Source organism: Pantherophis guttatus, chromosome 3 (assembly GCF_059756535.1).
Source record: "Pantherophis guttatus breed Tessera chromosome 3, ASM5975653v1, whole genome shotgun sequence".
Taxonomy (NCBI): domain Eukaryota; kingdom Metazoa; phylum Chordata; class Lepidosauria; order Squamata; family Colubridae; genus Pantherophis; species Pantherophis guttatus.
In genome coordinates this window covers 22,764,319-22,786,724 of record NC_142065.1, presented here as the reverse complement: position 1 = coordinate 22,786,724, position 22,406 = coordinate 22,764,319, and the positions used below count along the sequence as shown (strand labels likewise).

The 22,406-nt window shown below is 38.8% G+C and overlaps 1 protein-coding gene across 1 annotated transcript in view; it reads right to left on the bottom strand.

The window, feature by feature from the left end:
- PEDS1 (plasmanylethanolamine desaturase 1) overlaps window positions 1-22,406 on the bottom strand; it is a 30,898-nt gene that overhangs the window by 5,098 nt on the left and 3,394 nt on the right. Inside the window, exons 2-4 of the mRNA XM_034413794.3 lie at window positions 14,491-14,610; window positions 2,414-2,505; window positions 53-197 (exon numbers count right to left, since the gene is read on the bottom strand). Coding sequence (XP_034269685.2) covers window positions 53-197; window positions 2,414-2,505; window positions 14,491-14,610 — 357 coding nt within the window. The remainder of the gene's footprint in view (window positions 1-52; window positions 198-2,413; window positions 2,506-14,490; window positions 14,611-22,406) is intronic.

The window sequence follows — 22,406 nt, the reverse complement described above, 5'->3', positions numbered from 1 at the left end:
CTTTAGAAGGCTATGTCTAGTTTCCTCATGGATCTGTCAGGCTCCCACTTACCTGGTGATAAAGAAGTTAATTTGTAGGCCATGTTTGCCAGCAGAACTACTGTCAACATGCAGTTATCGCCATTGGTTTCTATGAAGTCATGCCTGGTAATTGCTGTTGGATCAATGTGATGTTCTCTGAAAGGCCTAATAAATGCCTGAAAGTAGTAAAAAGCAGAAAGATAAAACTTGTTTTTAGCTCAGATTAAGTCTTAGCACCTAGAGATTTTATTGATCTACTCATGCACATACCTAGATAGATAATTTGGGTTGGTATTTGCAGGGGAATGTCCAAAAAAATCAAGATGAGAGGGACAGTTAAAGCCCTCACTCTTTGTATGTGACCCCAATGGGACATCAGAACTGCCAACTTGACCCCAGCTAGATTTGTGGATTAGAGAAGAACCATTATCCCGTCCTTATCAGGATTTTGACCATAGACAAGCCAGCATATATTAAACAGTTATCTAAAGCAACATAGGAAATTAAAAGCAGCACTGGAGTGAGTAAAATGATTTTATATTAACTATCACTTTATTGCAAGTACTACATTATTAGCCCAAGTCTGTAATCTTTTTACCTCCTCAGTGAGAGTACCATGCAAGCAAATAAATGGAATATTAAAAGCTAGCCATAAAGCATATCTTATAGACAGCTCTTTGGTTTTTCTTATTTATCCATCTAGAATGTTTAATTCAATACTGTTTGTATGTGGGCTTTAATATAGTAAACCAAGTTTATTAAAATTGGAATAAGAGGTGGGGAGGGGGGAAATGATCTGAAAAATAAGGCACTGGCATTAGCCGTAATTAAGATTAAAATCTGCAATATCATAAACGAGTCAGCAGACTGGGAAATACACCCCAAATGTAATCTGCTATTATTCTTAAGTCATAAACTGTGGACAAGCTAAACACTTAAATAAACAACACTTAAATAAAATGCTTCAATATAAACTAGCATAGTTTAAGTTCACAAAAATCAGTGAGGCAAAATATGGTTTGTTAGTTTGTGACTATGTTATGCAAAGACAAGCAATGTTGTTTTGTTATGTTGATTCAACTGTTACTTATTTACTAAACTAGCTATGCTAACCAGGGCTGAATGTTATGTGGAAACAGCCAAAAAGTGACAATTTAGGTTTGGCTTAGCTTTAAAATATCATAAAAGCAACCTGTTTAATCGATGATGGATTGGTTCACATATCACAACGAAACATTAATGAAGTGTTAGTGAATGTACACTTGCTTTCTTTCTCTTTGTGCTTGCATTTCCATCCTTGACTTACAGGTTTGCTATGACATTTGAATAAGAGATTAGTTATAAATCATCATTACCGTATTTTTCGGAGTATAAGATGCACTTCTCCCCCCCTAAAAGGGGGTGAAAATGTAGGTACTTCTTATACACCAAATGTAGCCCCGCCCACCCACTGGCCCCCACCCTTTGGCCTCTGCCTTGCAGCAGTTATCTCCTTGCAAGCAAACAGCAAGAAAAAACAGCTCCTTTCAGCTTCAGCACAGCCTAATTAGCACAAGTTGATTGGATCAGCCTCCCGACTCAGCTGATTTGCTCTCAGCTGTTTACTCAGGGCTCTGCTGCTTGCTGCAAAGAGGTAGTAAATTGCTGAAGCAGATTTTTTTTTCCTTCTGCTAATCAAGCTATGCTGAAAATGAAAATTAAAGTAAAGCAGGCTATTTGCTGTAACGAGGCAAAATTGCTCACAGGCAGAGGGAGATTTCTTTTTCTTCTTTTCCTCACCAAAAAAGGTAGATGCGTCTTATACTCCAAAAAATATGGTAATCTCCAAGACCATGGTTTGCTTAACTTTGGTTAACTCAGGGGTGAAATCCAGCAGGTTCTGACAGGCTCTGGAGAACCGGTAGCGGAACTTTTGAGCAGTTTGGAGAACCGGCAAATACCACCTCTGGCTGGCCCCAGAGTGGGGTGGGAAAGGAGATTTTGCAATATCCTTCCCCCAGGAGTGGAGAGGGAATGGGGATTTTGCAATATCCTTCCCCTGCCACGCCCACCAAGCCACACCATGCCCACCAAGCCATGCCCACATAACTGGTAGTAAAAAAATTTGGATTTCACCACTGGGTTAACTCAATAAGATGCAATTATCTAGTTTCCCTACAACATGCTATGTCACAAGCTGCAGTTTATGTCAATTATAGTTTAGCACGATTTATCTAGTCTAAGGCACATTATGATTTAGCACAGTATGTGAACTCCAGTAGAGAATTTTCATCAACTATTATTTATATTGAGTATATTGAACTAATAAGCTCAACTAGTAAGTTCAACACACATACCACACACACACACACACACACACACACACACACACACAAGAAAAAAAAAGTCAGACCTTTCCAACTATTGGCAGATCTACCGATCCCCAAGTATCTGCTCCCCAGTGCACTAAACCGGATACGAAGTCAGCAGTAATGACTCCTGCAACTTTAAGAGACAAAGGGAGGGAGGCATAGAGAGAAAGAAAGGTGAATTATTAGACATTTGGAACACTACAAAGATGGTGATTTTGAAAGATTATCAATAGAAGACAGGTACTGTTTTGACAGATGTGTAACAGTCAGTAGTGGTGATGCTTTTCCAAAATAGCTTCACAATAAGCCATTCAAACAGCTAGCAGCACCTGGACAACCGTACCGCATAGGCTTAGAAGCGTAGCAAGGGTGGGTCTAATCAGTAGTTGTAGGGGATATCACCAAGGATTACCAGGATAACGGACTAGACTGAAAAGCTGGAACAATATCCTAGACCACGGGTGTCAAACTTGCAGCCCGCGGGCCAGATGCGTCACACGCTGGCCATGCCCGTGCCAGGTTTAGCAAAGGGGGGGGAAAGTCACGATAAGTCACATGACGACGATGTGAGTTTGACACCCCTGTCCTAGAAGATGACAATGCCAAGGCCCTTCTATATTGTCAAGAAAAACCACATGTCTATAAGGTCCCCAACAATCAAACTAGAATCAAAGAACAACTTAATTTTGATCACTACAAACCATGTGCCTTTTCAAAGTCCAAAGGTAGTCGATTAAAATACTGCAGCCTATTTTGTAAATGCACAACTAAGCTTTTGGAAGATGTTATTTCCCAACTTCATAGCCACTCCTAAGTATAAATAAGCATTTCCAAAATGCAACACACTTACGTGCTTATTTTTCATAGTCCTTACAGTACACTATATATTAAAGTCTCTTCTGAGCTGGGATCTTGGTGACTTCATAGACACCTTGTCATTTTTGTGGCAACAACATTGAAGCAATCTCCCATTGTTTTTTTCTGGGATATTTTTCTTACTTCTACCTATTCAGGTTCTAGGACCATGATGGCGAACCTATGGTACACGTGCCATAGGTGGCACACAGAACCATACCTGCAGGCACGCGAGCCGTTGCCCTACCTCAGCTCCCCAGCTGGCCTGGCCCACACCATCCCTCCCCTCTCAGGGTCTCCAGGCAGCCTGTTTTGGATGCCAGATAAGTACAGGGCTTGCGCAAAGGCTCTGGGAGGGCATTTTTAGCCTCTGGAGGGCCTCCGGGGGGGCGGGCGAGGTGGTTTTCGTCCTCCCCAGGCTCCAAGAAAGCTTCTGGAGCCTGGGGAGGGTGAAAAATGGGCCTACCAGAAGTCTGGAAATGGGCCGTTTCCAGCCTCTGGAGGCTTCAGGGAGGTCTGCTAGGCTCAAAACGCGGTGCGGGGGGGGGTTTGTGTGTGCATGCGCGGGGGATTGGGGCACAGGGGGCATTGAACTATGGGTGTGGGCACACACGTGCATGACCCCTCTGCGCTCCCCCCGCTTTTGGCACACGACGGCAAAAAGGTTAGCCATCCCTGTTCTAGGATGTATTTTGAATTGGTTCATACTTCCTTCACAGGCAATGATAAATAACTGGTTTGATCTTGCTAGGAGTGACAGACTTTTGGCGAACAATGCAACAATAAAAAAAAATTCATTAAATCAATGACTAAATAATTTAGGTATGACTAAAACACATGGTTTGTTGAGAAAGTTTACTGTGCAGAAAATAAATCACTGAGCTATTGGGAGGTACTGAGAGCTTATGCATCAAAGACAAATTCCTTGTGTGTCCAGTCACACTTGGCCAATAAAGAATTCTGTCTATCTTCTATCTAAATGTGATTTTAATTGAATCTGGCTACCCATTATCAAACAAGAGGATTAACAATTGCTAGGTTTCTCTCAAGGTTTATCTTAAAAACTTTTAAAAGCACTTGTCCTGCCCTTAGTATAATGTATATATACATTATACAGAACCTCTTCCCAATGAAAGCTTGCAAACATCTTCAAGAACAAAGCAGCACTGTGTTCATTTTGAACTGTGCAGCAGTGTTTCACCATCTTGGCAACCTGAAGATGAGTGGACTTTAATTTCCAGAATTCCCCAGCGACTAGAGCAGTCCCTATGACCAGAGGGCTGGAGCTCATGTGATTTCCCCAAGCAGCTGATTCACTCTGTGATCTAGCCTAAGTACTCTATAATAGTAATGTAACTCTTCGCTTATAAGGACAATTAGTCAGATTTTGATCAGAGAATAGCAACCAGAATAGTCTTAAGGTTTATACAGATCGCTTGACTCAAAATAGGATTTATTAAACAGCCCTAGCAGAAAAAAATAAAATAAAGCAATGTGGAAAGGAATTGTTTCAGCTTCTGTAAGATACTGGGCTGCCCTTTATCATTTCTGTGTGTGTGTGTGTGTATGTCTGTTGGTGTGTGTGAATGTCTGGAAGTCCAAATTACAGGTGATCATTACGCAGCCATAACAAGCTTGCTTCAAAAGCCATAAATAGCCATCAGCCATCTTCATATTGTAGAATTATTTTGTTATTAAAAATCTGAAAACTAAATAGGACCAGAGATTGGTCAGCAAACACGTTACTTTTAAAATAAAATAAAGTGCTCTAGTCCAGGGGTGTCCAACTTTGGCAACTTTTAAGACATGTAGACTTAAACTGCCCATGCTGGCTGGGAATTCTGGGAGTTGAAATCCACAAGTCATAAAGTTGCCATGGTTGGACACCACTTGACTTCTAGTCATTATGAAACTTACTCTTCCTAACAGCACAACTCATTCCAAGAAGGAAGCTGGTGTTACTGGAAAGTTCCTTGTAGGCTAACAGATCCATAACAATGGGTGGATTTTCAAATTTTGCTACTCGGAGAAAATATAATTTCCTGCTTTCGCATAATTAAACGTCCATTTAGTTTGGTCCTAATACAGCAGTTACGAAGGCTCTAGTTTTTTTTTTTTTTTCATGTTCAGATATGAAAAAATCCAAACATAGCTTTTGAACAAAAAATTCTCTTCCATTTAGGCTACTTAACTGGGACATAAGAAAGATGATTATTAGCAAAACTTCAGGTCAGGGAAAGAGGCAAGGAGACAAGAGGTTACTTATAGCTATGTGCAGCATTTACTTTAGCTATCTGCAGAAATGAATAACACAAATTGGACTGTTTTCTTATAAAGTCCCCCCTCCCATTTAAGGGGGCCACTGCATCTAAAGCAGAACTTGTGAACCAAACTTTTGCAGGTCCTCTGATCCCCATCAAAACAAGGGGATGCACAAATACAAATCTATACAAAATAATTTCCTTGCAGAATTATATCAGACAAGTAAGATGTCCGAATATTTTTTTCTCACTCTAAAATGTTTCTGAAGGACAAAGCACAGAATTGTTTTGAATGCACTGAGTAAAAGTAAAACATGAAGTCTAAACATGGGTTCCAGAATCAGGACTGGAGCCCAAGGGAAAGAGTTAAACATGCTTGAAAAAGAAGTCACATGATATTGGCTGCAAATATGATTTTATCAGAGCAGATTCCCCCCCACCCCCGACTGTAATGCCAAATACTTCTTTTGTCAAGTTTTGATTTATGGTTTCATGTGTCACTATTTGTTGGTGCCTTGCATGTAGTAAGTGATGTAAAAATGGAAAGAGATTACAAAATCTCGCAATCCACTCTAATAAATTTTCTGCAGAGCAGTTCAGGTAATTATGAAATCCTGCAATCAGATGTTAGCAAACATAAACAAACAAGAGTCAAGAGAACCCATGATGATACGAGGCAATTATGACACAATTTGGTTAGGACAGAGTCATACTCTCTTCTGGGAACTACACCTGAAGTATATAGGGCTCTAGATCAGGGGTGAAATCCAAAAATTTTTCCTACCAGTTCTGTGGGAGTGGCTTGGTGGGCAAGGGAAGGATATTGCAAAATCTCCATTCCCACCCCACTCCAGGGGAAGGATACTGCAAAATCTCCATTCTCTCCCCTCCTGGGGGAAGAATATTGTAAAATCTCCATTCCCACTCTGGGGCCAGCCAGAGATGGTATTTGCCGGTTCTCCGAACTATTCAAAATTTCCGCTACCGGTTCTCCAGAACCTGTTAGAACCTACTGGATTTCACCCCTGCTCTAGATTCATGTTGCCTGCTAACCCTGGTGGAAATGTTTAAGTGCTAAATTAGAAAAACATTCCAGAAATATCCCAAAGCTACCATCAATCTTTGAAGGGAGATAGGAAAATAAAATTGGGGATTGCTGGAGTTATAGTCCAATTTATTTCGGCAGCACTTGGCTGGGAAAGGTTGCACCCAAAACTGGGAAGAGACAGGTGACATGTTTATCTTACAGAACTGGAAATGGTATCAGCTATGTTATCAGGCAGTAGCTAAGTCAGGAATGAGGCCACCACAGTCATAAAAGCTTAGCAGGGGACAAAGTTACAGGAACACACCTTGTTCTAAACAAGGCACCTCCTGCTTTCTATATCCTCTTCCAGATTAAGCCTCTGCTTTTAGTCTCGCTTGCCTGGAACATGTTGCAACATCATGGGTCTCTAGGCAAGCTAACTACAGAGCATCACATGCTAAATTCTGAAGATGTCACAAATGCTTCACCTTTGCTGTGGAGGAACAGAAAGAAATGGAGTTCTTTGAGTGCTGATCTGGCATGGCACATCAGAAAGCATCTGGATACCAAAGCATCTGCACTGTTCTCAAAAGGTAATGCTTGAAATTTGACCAAGTCCTCAATGTATGACCACAATTGAGCCCAAACTTTATTTTGTTAAGGGAGACGTTTGTTCAGTGAATTTTGCCCCATTTTACAACCTCTCTTGCCTCAGTTGTTAAGTGAATCGCTGCAGTTGATAAAGTTGATAACGAGTGAAATGCTCCCGGATTGGATCGGATCACTTGATCCGGTAGCGATTTTCCCCTGTCGTTCGGTGATCCGGTAGCGATCGCCGCCTGGGTGTCATTACTTCCTGGTTATAACCAGGAAGTAATTTTTTTTACATGCGCAGAAGGTGTGCGCGCGCCCGTGACATGCGCATGCGCTTCCGAACCAGTAAGGAAGGTAAATAGATTTCACCCCTGGTTTGTAACCCAGTTGTTAAGTGAACCTGGCTTCCCCATTGACTTTGTTTTTCAGAAGATCGCAAAAGGCGATCACATGATCTTGGGACACAGCAATGGTCATAAATATGAGCCAGTTGCCAAGCATCTGAATTTTGATCACATGATCATGGGGGTGTTGGAGAAAAGTCGTAACTGTGAAAGATGGTCTTAAGTCACTTTTTTCAGAGCTATTGTAACTTTGGTCACTAAACAAACTGTTGTAAGTAAGGACTACCTGTATCAACCCTACATCTTTTTACAATGGAAAATCCAATCTAGCAAGATTTCTAGAAGAACAGTTATCACCAGCTTTCACCCTTACCTCCATCATTCTTCTACTGCGCAAGTTCTCTGCCAAAAATCCTGACAGACTCTCGTTTATGCTCGAAAAAGAATATGAATGGGAGGCAGTTTCTCCCACGGATGCTTTCCCTCTCCAAGGATTTGCGTTTCCTAGCTGTCCACTGTTCTTGCATGAGTCAAAAAGAAACAGCGACGCGGCCAAGAAACATGCCAAGATGAGCCCTGAATGGGAATCACAAGCCCTATTTGGAACCAACTATTCCCCAAACGTTTACTGTATGGGGCAAAATAAGTCAGAATCTGAGATACGACTGTGTTACTGATGATGAATTTGTGTTTTAGGGTTTTGATGAACAGGATAGATTATAGAAAGAAAAGTGATATGTAACTTTTAGAAAGAGGTGAAAATATATTTGTACTTGAAACCACTTCCTTTATATCTTCTTTTCTATTTTTCTTCAACTTTTTTCTTTTCTTGCACTTTTTTTGCTTTTTCTTTGATTTCTTTCATTTTCTTTCTTCTTCCTTACTATGTATTTATGTTTTTATTTTCTTGTTTAGATTTTTTCTTAGTAAAAGTTATATAGAAAAAGAACCAAATATTCCCATGAAGATCAGCACAGGATTCGCATTGCCTTGTCTGTTAATGCAATATACTTTTTAAAAAGACGGATTTTTGGGGGGGTCAAAATATTCATACATAGCCACCGACCATGGTAATACATTTATTGTTGTGCACAAAAATAAGGAAGCACTGCTTGAATTTCCCAGGGTGGCATTATGGGAATATTCCATAAAAATTCTAGAGCCTCCTGAAATTAACATTCCAGGATTCATATCAAAAACTAGTATACTGCATGCTCGTATCCCAACCTGGTCACCTCCAGATGTGTTAAGATCAAAACTCACCTATGCTGCCTCGGAATTACACAAGTACAATTTAAAGCAGATGTTCAGCCTTTCCTCAGCTCTCTGAATGAGTTCCACAAAGGAAAATTTCACTCTTCACACAAACTCTCAAACTTTTTAAAGTTTTCATAGAACATCAGTCCAAAATACAGTTCCAAGATAGCTTGATTTAAGCTGCAGAACAGAAAAGAAAGGCTTGAGGAATATTACAAGCAAAAGGGGGAGGTGGACTTTGACCCATAAGATATTTTGGATTTCAACCCTAGGTAATAAGCCAACATTATAGGTCAGTGATGGCTAACCTTTTTGCCATCGCGTGCGAGGAAGCGGGGGGCGGGGGAGGTTTGCACGCATGCATGCCCACACCCATAATTCTATATGCCCCGTCCCACGCATGTGCGCATGATCCCCCTCTGCCCCCCATTCCTGGCACGCGATGGCCCGTTATGCTTTCTCACCTGGCTCCAGATCCTCTCTATGCATCTGGGGAGGGTGAAAACAGCCTTTCCCACCCCGTCGGAGGCCCTCCGGAAACCCAAAACGGCCCATTTCCCAACTTCCAGTTGGACAGGAAGTTACTTTTTTGCTGCCCCCAGCCTCCAGAGACTCCTAGGCTGGGTACAGCAAAAAAGTCACTTCCTGTCCAACTGGAAGTTGGGAAATGGGCCGTTTCGGGCCTCCGGAGGGCCTCCAAGGGGGTGGGGAAGCTGTTTTCGCCCTCCCCAGATGCATAGAGAGGATCTGGAGCCAGGTGAGAAAGAAAAACGGGCCTTCCCCACCCCACCCCCAGGGCCTCCGGAGGCAGGAAACAGCCAGCTTCTGGTGGCCCAGAAGTCCCGAAAATCAGCCGCAGCTGAGCTGGCGTGCCAGGCGACATGGTTCGGCGTGCCACCTGTGGCATGCATGCCATAGGTTCGCCATCAAGGTTATAGGTCATCAACACCATCCAGAGGCTATGCTGATGTTATCGTCATATACAGTTTATTTAAAACTTTCCCAATCTGGTGCGCTCCAAACATATTGGGACAAGAATTCTTAAAATCAATTGGAAAAGCTGGAAAAACTATGCTTAACACAGTACTGTTTGGGAATTATGGAGAATGATTTCTCAACCTTCTGGAAGTGACCAGGTTGGAGAGAACTGCTATAGAGAGGCAACAAAGCTATGAAAAACGATAGCATTGGAACAAAAAAACCTGAACAGATATTGCGCTGTTGGATACTTTACATTAGAAATCAATAGTCCACAGTTAACCTCACTGTGCCGAGACAGCAGGAATTTGTAACATTTTATAAGCATGAAAGATTTCATCCTATTGCCTTTAAGTGTTGCTAGAAAATTGTCTGGCAATTTATGAATTTATAAAAATTGATTCCATGGCTCTTACTTGTCCTAGGCACAGATTCAGTACAACAGCTAAAATATATGCCCCACTTGAGTTGAAGACTTTGTAATTGAGTGCATGAAGACTTTAATTATATATTTTCTCAAAATCAATGAAGTATTGAAAATGAATGTAGATATAACATTTTAATATAAGAACTGGAACACACAAACCTATCAATTGATCTCTTCCTTAAACTATGGTTCCTCTGAAGCATTTACAATTTATTAATACTTGTACAAGGAAAATATAATTCTGCCATTACAATGTCTACTACTGCATCAGGTGTTTAAGTACATAGATAATCTTAGCTTCTAGGAACAGAATGAACAGGGACAATTAAAAGGAAATACCTGGAAGTTATATTCTTACTCTTTTGGTACAATGTAGTCAAAAATTAGGGAATTCGAAAAAGCATCCTGCCATTGTACTGAAGGGGGAGGTGGATGGAGATGGAATGTTTGGGTTTTTTCTGCTTCTGCTCAGGAATTAGGGAAGGGAACCATCTTCAGAGACTGGACGGACTCGTTCCCAGCTGCTTTTCATAAGGTCAGAGGGGCTGGGATTGGGAAACCGAGAGAATTACCATATTTTTCGGAGTATAAGATGCTCCAGAGTATAAGACGCACTTTATAGAGGAAAATAAGAAAAAAAAATTCTGCTTGAGAGGCTCTGTTTGAGAGGCTGCGTTTGCAGCCTCCAAAAGCTCCAAAAGCGTGGGGCCCAGCGGGTGGGCCGAGCTACATTTGGTGTACAAGATGCACCCAAATTTTCACCTCTTTTGGGGGGAAAAAGGTGCGTCTTATATTCTGAAAAATACGGTACTTTGTGCTTTGCATGGGAACTTCAGATTCCGCCTGACTTCATCCAATTTCTCTCAGTAAAAGTTATTTTCATTCAACTCAATGGATTCAAGGGTTTTGCTTTCCTGAGGGGGCCGACTGGGGCAGGTCTGACATACAGGTAGTTCACAATTGAGACCAAATTGTATGTTGCTAAATGAGACATTTGTTAAATGAATTTTGCCCCATTTTGCAACCTTTTTTTGCCATAGTTGTTTAGTGAATCACTGCAGTTGTTACGTTAGTAATATGGTTGTGAAGTGAATCTGGTTGCCCCACTGACTTTCCTTGTCAGAAGATTACATAACCATTGCAACCGTCATAAGTATGAGTCAGTTGACGAGGGTCTGAATTCTGATCATGTGACCATGGGGATGCTGCAACAGTCTTAAGTGCGAAAAATGGTCGTAAGTCACTTTTTTCAGTGCTGTTGTAACTTCAAACGTTCGCTAAATGAACTGTTTTGAATCTAGGACTACCTGTACTACACTGAGTTTCAGCACAGTTTAATAGTCTGGGTGAATGAGCCGGTATTAAGTTATTAATAAAGTGAATAGTTTATTGAGTCCCCAGGAGTGAGAAATTAAGCGAACGAGATGAGGAACAGCCTGTCTCAAGAGCACATGCTCAGCAGGCAGGTGCATTTTTACTACAGTTTCATTTCAATATAACCTTTGAAATGCAAGTGGTGACCTCTTCGAAGTTGTTAATTTTATTACAACTATGGTAGATGAGGATAATTTCTCTTTCTTAATTTTAAATCTGGCTAATTCTAGCTAACAAATTCTTTCACTTTTTCCATTAATAAATCTATTCCCTCCAAGGGATTTTCAACTACTAAAACCAAACCCTCTACAAATGCTCTAAAGTTATGATCTCTTTTTTCACTTTTACCCAATAAATTTTTTATCTCATCTTACATTTCTAGTAAGAACTTCCAAAGTCAAAATGAACAACAGTGTAAAAGTGGGAAATCTTGTCTTGTTCCTTTTTATACTTCATAAGGTTTAATCAATTCTCCATTGTCCATTATTTGTCCTGTTTGTGAGAGCTCTCTCTCTCCCATTTGAAGAAATAAAGAGAAAACTAAAACATTAGCAAAAGTATGAGAAAGGTTAGGACAGCCTAATCTTAAATTGCCCTTTTCAAGCCTGTTGTTTGATTTGGATGAAGCAATGGGTTCTGTTTGCGAAATAATAGAATGATAGAATAACTTGAGGTTTAGAATGACATGGGTTTAATGAGAAATTAAAATGAAGTCAAGAAAACAATTGACTGCAGAAGCATATAATTGTAAGTGGTTTTCATATGTAGTTTAAGGAAAGGTTCAATATGAATAAAAAAACAATTAGAATTGAAAAATATAAAATGGAATTGGAATTATGTACCAATGATAATTAGGTAATAGCAAAATGTATAAACTTTCGTAAATTTTGAAAAAAAAAAAGAACAGGTTTTAAAGATAGCATGACAAAAACGGCTGCTAAATTTGGAAATAAGATAGAAATGCATACTTGAGGCAGAATGTAGGTAATGGCTATTAAATTTAAACTGTGTCATAATTTAAGAGAAAATTTAAGAGAAAATTTCTATAAAATAATGTATCATTGGTAAATGATACCAAGAAAATTATCAAAAACGTATAAAACGTATTTCAAACCAATGTTGGAAACATGAAAAGCATGAGGGTGATACTGTATCATGCATGATGGAATTGTGAAAAAGCTAAGAAATTCTGGGTATAAATTCACATAATGATACAAAGGATTTTAAGGATTAAAATTGCTCTAAAACTAGAATTCTTCTTACTGAGACTTATGGATAATGAATATGAAAAGATTTGTGGTAAATTAATACCGTATATCGTATCTGCACTAAGATTATTTTATGTACAACAATGGAAAAATAATGAAATTCCCATAGTGCAGGAATGAATTATGAAAATGTTAAAATCTGCAAAAATGGAAAACTGATCTGTTTGTTCAGAGAACAAATAATACAAACTTTTTTTTGAAAAAGTGGCAAAAGGTTATATGGATTTTTGCTGAAAGAAGAAGAAAAAAATTAATTAATTGATTAAATAAAGAGGCAAAAAGCGTTGGAAAATACCTACAAAGGGAAAAGGAACAATAAGAATGTAATTATCTGTTGAAAAGAAGCTCAGATATAATCTGTACATTTCTTAAATTTGGTCTTTTTCTGTTTTTTTTTCCTATAAGAAAAATGTCAGTATATATAAAACAGTAATTTCTCTTTCCTGCTTCCCACACTATACTAGCAGGTATTCACATTTTTAAAACTATGCATGTTTAATTTAGCAATCATTTGGACTTCTGAGCAATTAAGTAATTTATAAGTCCTTTAACATGTGAGTTCCAAAACTCATCTCAACAAAAATACTCTTTTTATTGTTTATGTTTGAGGTAGACAGAGAATCAGATAATCTAAAGAACCACTTTAAGCCAGACAAGACCAGATACCAAGTGCTGCTCCTAGGTGACTTGATTTGAGATTGACTGCATGTATATAAGCAAATGATTTTCCATAGACCTGAGCTGGTGTGACATTTCTCTGAAAGTAAATGTTTCATCTTGGATGACAACATCATAATCAATAGTTTGATCAGATAGAACAGAAATAAGGTAATGATAAACAAGGTCTGTAAAGCGTTCAGATACAGAAGTTTTATATTTTAAAATAAAGCAAGTTTTTTTTTCATATTTCTTTGTTCAACTTATTCAACTTTAATATATATAAATAATTAAAGTTACTGTAAATAAAAATCAGATCACAGAAGACTAGACTTTCTTAAATTTCCATATCCTTCTCAAAACTACTCTTGACTTTGACTTATAACTTGGAAGAAGCTTCCCGTCAATTTTAAAGCAAACTGCATTATCTTTGTTTTTTGATAAGAATTGTGTTGCTTCTGTAGTACAAAGCTCTTAGTTGGAGCAAATCTAGATCTCCTTGCCTAGGTCGATGGAACAACCCATTTGTCTTCACCTTAGTTTCAGACTAAAGAGAAAGGCCAAGGCCCCCTTCATTCCATTCAAAAGGAAAAAAATAATCCACTTTGAGTAACAAATAGACTTGAGGTCTCAATTTACATACATACATTTATGGGCGGTTGCCAGTGATTGTAAGATATTTTAAAAAGTTTAATAAATTACTCTGAAGATATAATTGAAGGGTATGGAATAAATACTGTATATTAGATGAACAAATCTTCATCTTCTATTTTTCATTTCTTTATGTAGGACAACACACATAGCTTTAACGTGTCATTTCTCCTAGAAATACTCTGGGGGCAAAATCCAATGTCCTGGATCATATTGCTTTTACTTTATGTTTTTAACTATCATGCCTTTTCTAATTAGGGCACTTTTGATTACGTTTTTATTCATTTTTACCCTGCTGCTTATATCAAGAGAAAGGAAACATCATGAATACAAGCACAATTCAGAATATAAATTGATAAAAGAATCACATAGAGATAAGCATAGAAATTACTCTCCAACCTGCATAAAAACTAATGCATACTTACATATACCAACAATAATTGAGAAGGCATGCTCCAGTCTCAGGCAAAAGAGAAGTCTGTAGAAGTTGAAAGACATCAAGGAGAAACATAAGATGACACTAATCCATTCCTGTAGCCTTTTCCCTGTTTAAAAAAAAAAAAAAAATTAAAGCATGGTGCTTTTTGCTCTGCTCGTATTAAAACAGCGACATATTAACCAACACTTAATATGAAAGTCTTGGAGGAACAGATAACAGGTAGTCCTCAATATAAGCCATGAGGATTGCTAAGGGAGGCAAGACCACAATCACTTTGCTTATTCACCTTTATCTCCTCTATGGCTACATGCCCTCCTTGCTTGTGAGCTGCAGAGCTCTTCCAAAGATAAGTATGTGATAGGTGAGAGGGGCTGGGAGGTGTGGGACCCAGTGGGGTGGGGAGCAGGCCCAACACCTGTGGGGAGCCAGTGAAGAGGGCAGGTAGGGGAGATGGGATAGGCAGGGGGCCTATCCTACGCAGTACTGCAGTGACTGCAACTTTGAAACTGGATGATATGTAGCTTTGGGGGGAATCTGTCATAAGGTCTCCTGGTTGCTAAATGACCAGTTGTACATCAAGGATTACCTGTACACCTCTTGCTGCTTAAAAAGGGATGAGCGAGACTTCGCCCTAATTTTTGGCAGAAGGAGCTGGCAGGCACTTTTTCATGTAAAGTATCTGCCATTAAGAGTTGTAGATGATAGATAAAATTTGCCCTCTTAGTATTTTATTTCTGAAAAAGCCCATTTTGGATTTATATGAATATTTTATTGCATCCATTTTTGAAATATTATACTTGGCACATTATGTTTTACTTGAATAGTTGAAAAATACCCATTTTTAAAAGTTGGGTTAATGAAATGGAGGAATTCAGTTTGGCTTCTGTGTGATCAAAATATTTTATCAAGCACTCCCATAATTCTGAATTTTCCTTGCATAGTGGCAGGGAAACCATAAAAAGACAACTCCTCCAGCAAGCATAAACGCTAGCCTTATCCCAGGGAGAGGTACACACAGTTCTTCTGCCTACATCCTGCAGTATGTTGACTATGTTGTCTCAAATGGAAAAAGGAAATTCAAAAGTAGTGATTTTGTGGTAGCAGGTTTTGGAACCCACATAGCTCTCATATGTAGGACAAAGCATAGATTATTAGCTTGACAATATGTTTTTTTTAAGTATATGTGAAATAATAATAATAATAATAATAATAATTTATTATTATTATTATTATTATTATTATTATTATTATTATTATTATTATTATTATTATTATTATTCAGTATTCATGACATCAAAGCTAACATTCTGCAGAGAAGCAATCACACCCTAAACAGAAGACTTTAAATGTTAAAGTCCACAAGGAACAATTAAGATGTTCAAAACATCAGGACACTTACATTTTATCTCCCAAAGGAAACTATGCTCAATCTCCTTGTGAAAGTAACCCTGCCATTTCAAGTCAAACACTAGTTCGGTACATATTAAGCAAGCATTGATTAAACTATAATTTACTGAATAAATCAACAGGGCTTATGACACACTAAGTCATAAATCATGAAATGCACAATGAACAGTCATATAATATCCTAAACCAGAATCAATTAAATCATTTACATCTTAAAGTGAAACCAAAGTTTCAGAATTGTTTATATATAAGAATGAGGGAAGAATGAAGTTAACTGGAAAGTGCCTAGATTAACATACTTCATAGCTAGTAACATGATTTGATTTTTTGTTAGCAAATTGTGAAAACGCAGCCACTGGTGTACGCAACCCATTGCTTATGACTTAGCACACTTTTTATACACCAGCTGTTGTGAATATGGCTCATCAAACTGTGCCTTTTTGTTTTGTCTGAATCTAGTTAGTGAGTGCTATTTATTATTTATTTATTTAATATCCTAGCTTTATTATTTTTATATACCCATAAGTAACTCAAAGCAGAAATATATCTAATACAGTACTCTTCCTTATATTTTACCCACAATAAGAGCCCTGTGAGGTAGGCTGGGCTGAGAATATACTTTGGAAGTTTTATGGATTTTCTAAAGGGATCCTGTTAAGAATAAGAAACAGCACAGAAGGCAGCAGTTATATTAATCAAGAGGCTAGAAAACAGTGTTTCTCAATCTTAATAATTTTAAGATATGAGGTCTACAATTTCCAGAATTCCCCAGCCCACTGGAGAATAATGATCTAGAACGAAGTTTTGTATGTGGAAAGATTACATTTTGGATTCAGATATTTAAAAAATACTAATAAAGTAGGACATGACAAAGGCATACAGAATGATATATAGCCGTGATGGCGAACCTATGGCACATGTGCCACAGATGGCACGCATAGCAATATCAGTGGGCACGCCAGCTGAGCTCTGGCACGCATGCGCGCATCGGCCAGCTGATTTTCGGGCCTTCTGGGCCCACCAGAAGTAGGGAACCAGGCTGTTTCCTGCCTCCGGAGGGGCTGGGGGTGGGTGGGGAAGGCACGTTTTTCTTTCTTACCTGGCTCCAGATCCTCTCTATGCATCTGCAAAGGGTGAAAACAGCCTTTCCCACTCCCTCGGAGGCCCTCCAAAGACCTGAAACGGCCCATTTCCCAACTCCCGGTGGGACAGGAAGTGATGTTTTTTGCTGTCCCCAGCCTCCAGAGACTCCTAGAGAGGCTGGGGACAGCAAAAAACATCACTTCCTGTCCCACCGGGAGTTGGGAAATGGTCCGTTTCAGGCCTTTGGAGGGCCTCCGAGGGAGTGGGAAAGGCTGTTTTCACCCTTCGCAGATGCATAGAGAGGATCTGGAGCCAGGTAAGAAAGAAAAATGGGCCTACCAGGCCATCGCGTGCCAGGAGCGCGGGGGGGGGGTTGCGCATGCAGTACAGGGCGCATAGAATTATCGGTGTGGGCACGCGTGCCCGCCCCTCCCTCTCCTGGCATGCGATGGCAAAAAGGTTAGCCATCACTGATATATGGTATGGGGAAAGTAAGTCAATATTTCCTCTTTGGAATTCCTGGTGCCGAGTTTGGTTGTTTCCTTGCAGACATTTCATTACCTAATTGGTGGGAGTGCTGCTTTCTTCATGATAATCAAAAAGCTAAAAAGAAAACAAAACGGATCAGAACACCTCCCCATCAGCAATCAACACCCAAACAGGGACTACTAATACCAGACCAACAATCAAGCAGTAAACAATATCCCAGTGAAGGAACTACCACCACAAACAATCAAACAGTTTAATCAAGGAACTACTAAGAAGAAAACAACACTCCCACCAACACTGATACAACAAGCCACTGTATATAAACAGAGAGCAAACCCAACTCCCTTCTAGCACTGAAGATGTTACCTAGTTGTGTAATGAAACATTTGCAAGAAAAAAACCAAGGACAGAGAGCACCAAGGACTCCACAGTAGAACACTGAACTACAAATAGTTTATTCTGTTAATACCAATATTTCTCTTTCACACTGTAATGTTAGAACCTGAGAATTGTCAATGAAGCTAATGGTAATTTAGAGCTGCTAAAATGAAATAAATATATTTCAAACCTCCCAAAATGTCCCATTGCCAATGATTCCTTCACACATCTGTCTTTGGATTTGCAAGAGGCCAAGCAGTAATAAGAGAAGATTTGACACGTGATCATTGTTATGTGAAGCTTTAAGTTAAGAGAACAAAAACTCTTTGTATAAAAAACAAAAATGTTCCAGTGGATATTTTTGACAAAGCAGTTTAGTGAATCCTCAATTAACTGTAAAATATATTATCTTTTTAAGCAGAGCTGTTGGTGGAGCAATCAAAAATACCAGACACACCCACTGTAGCTTCTCAACCTAGCACTTTCTGTATCTGTTAAGACTATCACTCCTATAATCTTAAACTACTGGGACAATGCTGGATTATGGAATTGAATTTTAAACTTTTTAAGAATGTCAAATTGACATGAATGGCTATGTCAAGAGTTAAGTATGTGATTCTGCTCTAAACATGTTTATTCCAAAGCATACTTTATGACTGGGCAGCTCTGCAATATTTTATGTCTAGCCACGTGGCCAATACATCGAACAGCTTCTATGGTGTTTCCGAATTGAATAAACTGCAAACAGGTAAAATTATTTTATACACTGAAATTAAGTTCAAAATTGAAATATTGCTTCTTAGACATTTACCAGGTAAGACAAGCAATGGATAAACCAGATTAAATCAAGCAGTTCAGCTGATTCTTTGCATATATAAGCCTCATTCATTGGTACCTAGGGTGACTGGGATGTTACCTTTCAAAGCAGAGAGAAAAGTGACTCAAAAATCACACACACACACATGTACACTATGAAACTGTAGCTACAAAAGGAAACACATGCTATATCTTGAATGAAGGAGACAGCCAACATTTTTACAGTATTAGGTGTCAGGTCAAGTGTCAAATGAAAAGACTTAAGGTCTAAGGGCCACATTTTATAATCTACTATTACAGTACTTGTAGTACAAGATTCATAATCCTTGCTTGATTTCAATCTCATCCACCAATCTGATCTTTGTTTTCGGCTTTCTATTTTTAAACCTTGTACAGAACAGAAATGGCTATCTCTTAAGTTTTCCAGATTTCTATCTTACATGCCTGCCAAACCTTCATTATCTTAAAATGTTTATTCAAGCCCTTGAAAAGGATAAAAGGAAGAAATCAACCTTTGAATGGATCTAAGCAGGATTTTGAGCATGTAAGTTTATTATTATTATTAGCTACTACTAGCCCACTATATATTATGCCACTTATTGATAGCTCCCGAAAAGGTTAATTTTTCTGATCCAGTTATATAATCTGAATCAAGGACAACTCTGGACAACGTCACCCCAGAGATTTACCCTGCTTCTACTTTAGCCTTCTTCAAACAGGTCCTTGAAACCTGGCATTTATCCCAGACACTGACTTAGATTGGATGGATGGCTCCTTGGGGGAATGATATATGATTGAGACGTTGGTTTGATTTTTTCTGAGTGTTTACTATTTTTTTTTCCTTTATTGTTGTTACTTTGTTTTAATATTATGTGCTACAGCACATTAAGAGTTGCTGTGAAATTGGATGATCTAGATTTTCTGTATCTCAATTTCAACTATTACTTTATATAGACTGGCCCTATTGAGGACTGTAATTCAAAACATCTGGAGGACACTCACTCCAATTAACGATCATTCATTAGATTTTTATCATTTTTTGTTAACACAAGGTGGCGTATACACAACTACCTCCTAGTTTCTTCACATCAACTCTGTGAGGCGGGCAAGGCTGAGAAAAATTGACTGTCATGAAGTCATCCAGTTGGCTTTCATGTCTGAAGCATCACTAGAACCTAATTACAGCTGCACATTTAAACTGGCTCTGAAACTGGTAAGAATTTTCCATTAGAATCAACACTCAGGTTTATGAGAAAAAGCATCCAGTCAGGCGCAATGATTGTGGTCAGATTATTTATCAAATTGCATATATAGTCCACCTTTCCTTAAGAGAGTAGAGTTGTGAATGTTTAGATAAATAAAACATTTTATTCATTTATTCATAAATTTTATAAACACCACTTTAGGAACTTATAAAAATGTTCAGATTCTATTGCTTTGCGGTCTTTAAAAAAGGCAACCCGGATGTCATATTCATAATACTTAAAATCAAGGATTTAAAAAGATGAGAAGGCCATACTCACAAAGCAAGCTGAACTAAAAATACTATTTTAGTCTGTACCCAGTGAGGAGCAGTTCAACTTAAATATATATCCCAAACACATACAGCCAAAAGGCCTTTCTTTAATTTTAAGCTCTGTTTGAGCACATCCCCAATATATTTTTTATTTCATTCCCTCATCCAGAACTTCCACTGCCGTTTTGTTTCAACAAGGAAATGATTAAGATTGTTGTGCTGACAAAGAGAATTTTAAACCAGTAATTTTTCAGAAGGAAGACAACCCATGTGCTCCTGTCTTTCTCATGCTAAACCGATACCAAGTATGGATAAATGTACTTTATATAACCCAGAAGAATTATATAAAAGAGCCAGTTGGCCTAATGGTTAAAGATACTGATTTAAAACAAAAGGGTAGCTTAAAAATAATTCAATGATTTTGAGTTATTTTCTCTCAACCTTAGAAAGAAGACACCAGCAAATCACTTTCAAAATTTTATCTATCTGTCCACGTTAGTCATCAGGAGTCAAAATAGTAATAAATAAAATCCCACAGTATACAGCACAGATTATAGTATCAATTCTGTCACAATCATTAAGAAAAGTTTTTTGGGAGAGGAGAAAGAAGAAAAATATATTTTATTTACTTAAGAGATTTCCCCCCATCATGTCTGTTTCTTGGAGACTGCCTAGACCAGTCCCTGTAGGTTGCTTGGCATGGTTTTTCGGAAGCGGTTTGCCACTGTTTCCTTTCTAGGTTTGAACAAGATTAACCAAGGTCACCCCCACTGGCTTTGTGCCTAAAGTGGAGCTAGAACTCACAATCTCCTGGTTTCTAGCCTGATGCCTCAACTGCTCACCAAAAGAGAAATGATTGAGTTACTCAATTAACCTTGAAAGGCATAATGTACTATACAAAGGCTAAAATTGAATAAAAACTGCATAACATTTGAATATAAATACATATCATTTGAATATAAATGGCATAAAGTTTGAATACAATTTGCAGCTTGCTGTAACCAACAAAAGCTGTTTGAAATAAAGCCAATACTCTACAACAGGAGTGTCAAATTCGCGGCCTATGGACAGGATGCGTCATGCGCTGGCCACACCCACACCCAGTTTAGGGAAGGAGAAAGTCACGATACATCACGTGACAACATGATGATGTGACTTTGACACCCCTGCTCTACAAACTATAATGCCCTAGATTTTGGACAAACCTTCAGCGAATCTACAAACAAAAACAGAGGGTCTTCCATGACAACCATCTCATAACATATAGCATGTCCTGATTTGCACTAGGTCATGATTTCCAAATAAATCCCAACTGACGACAAACTAAGACAATCATAAGAGGATATCATAAAGTAGTGTTTGCTTTTCCATTAGCAAGATGGATGAATCTGTAGTGCATGGATTAGCATGGCTATTTTGCTAGAAAAGTCATTTTGCCAATGTGAGCATCTACACTACTGATTATACTGCTTTAGGATTTAGAGTGAAAACTTCATTAAAGAGTTTTTGATTCCTAGTCAAATCATGAAGTTTACTTGACAACAGCATGAAGGCGGACTTCCACTTTAATCTTGTGGTATGGTTTTGACTAATCCCTTGAAATTTCCCACAATTTCCATTCCAGGTAGTAACAGGGCCCAACCCTACTTAATGTTTCACTTAGTACATTCATAACGGGAAACCTAGGGTGCATTAAGCATACCTCTAAATAGGAAGCTGAAAGCAACTAAGTATTTTTACATAAGTTTCCTTTATAAGGACCATCTCAGGTGCACACCCATTACTGACTACAAAAAAAGAAAAAAAATACTATCTGTACATCCTTTAACCAAATATCTGAACAAAAGGGTTAAAACAAGAAGACACCAACTGTAGATGAGGCCCAGACCTTATTTTATGTCCCATACCCTCTTCCGTCTCTTTTAAAGACTGGATTCAGTGCTTGGCCCAGGGCGGTAGGCAGCGTTACCCGCTGCGGCTAAAAGGCAGCGTTAACCGAATCAAAAAGATCCCACTCTTCAGATTTACTAAATCTGATCCGGAAACGTGGAAGGGGATCCTAACACATCCGCCATCCGCTTACTCAAGCGCCACTTTTTTTTTTAAAAGCATGGGAAGCCCGTCCCACCGCTTTAAAACCTAAACCCCAACTTGCAGGTTCAGACGGATCACCCTAGAGAAGGCTCCTTCCGACGACCTGCCCGGGGCAACGT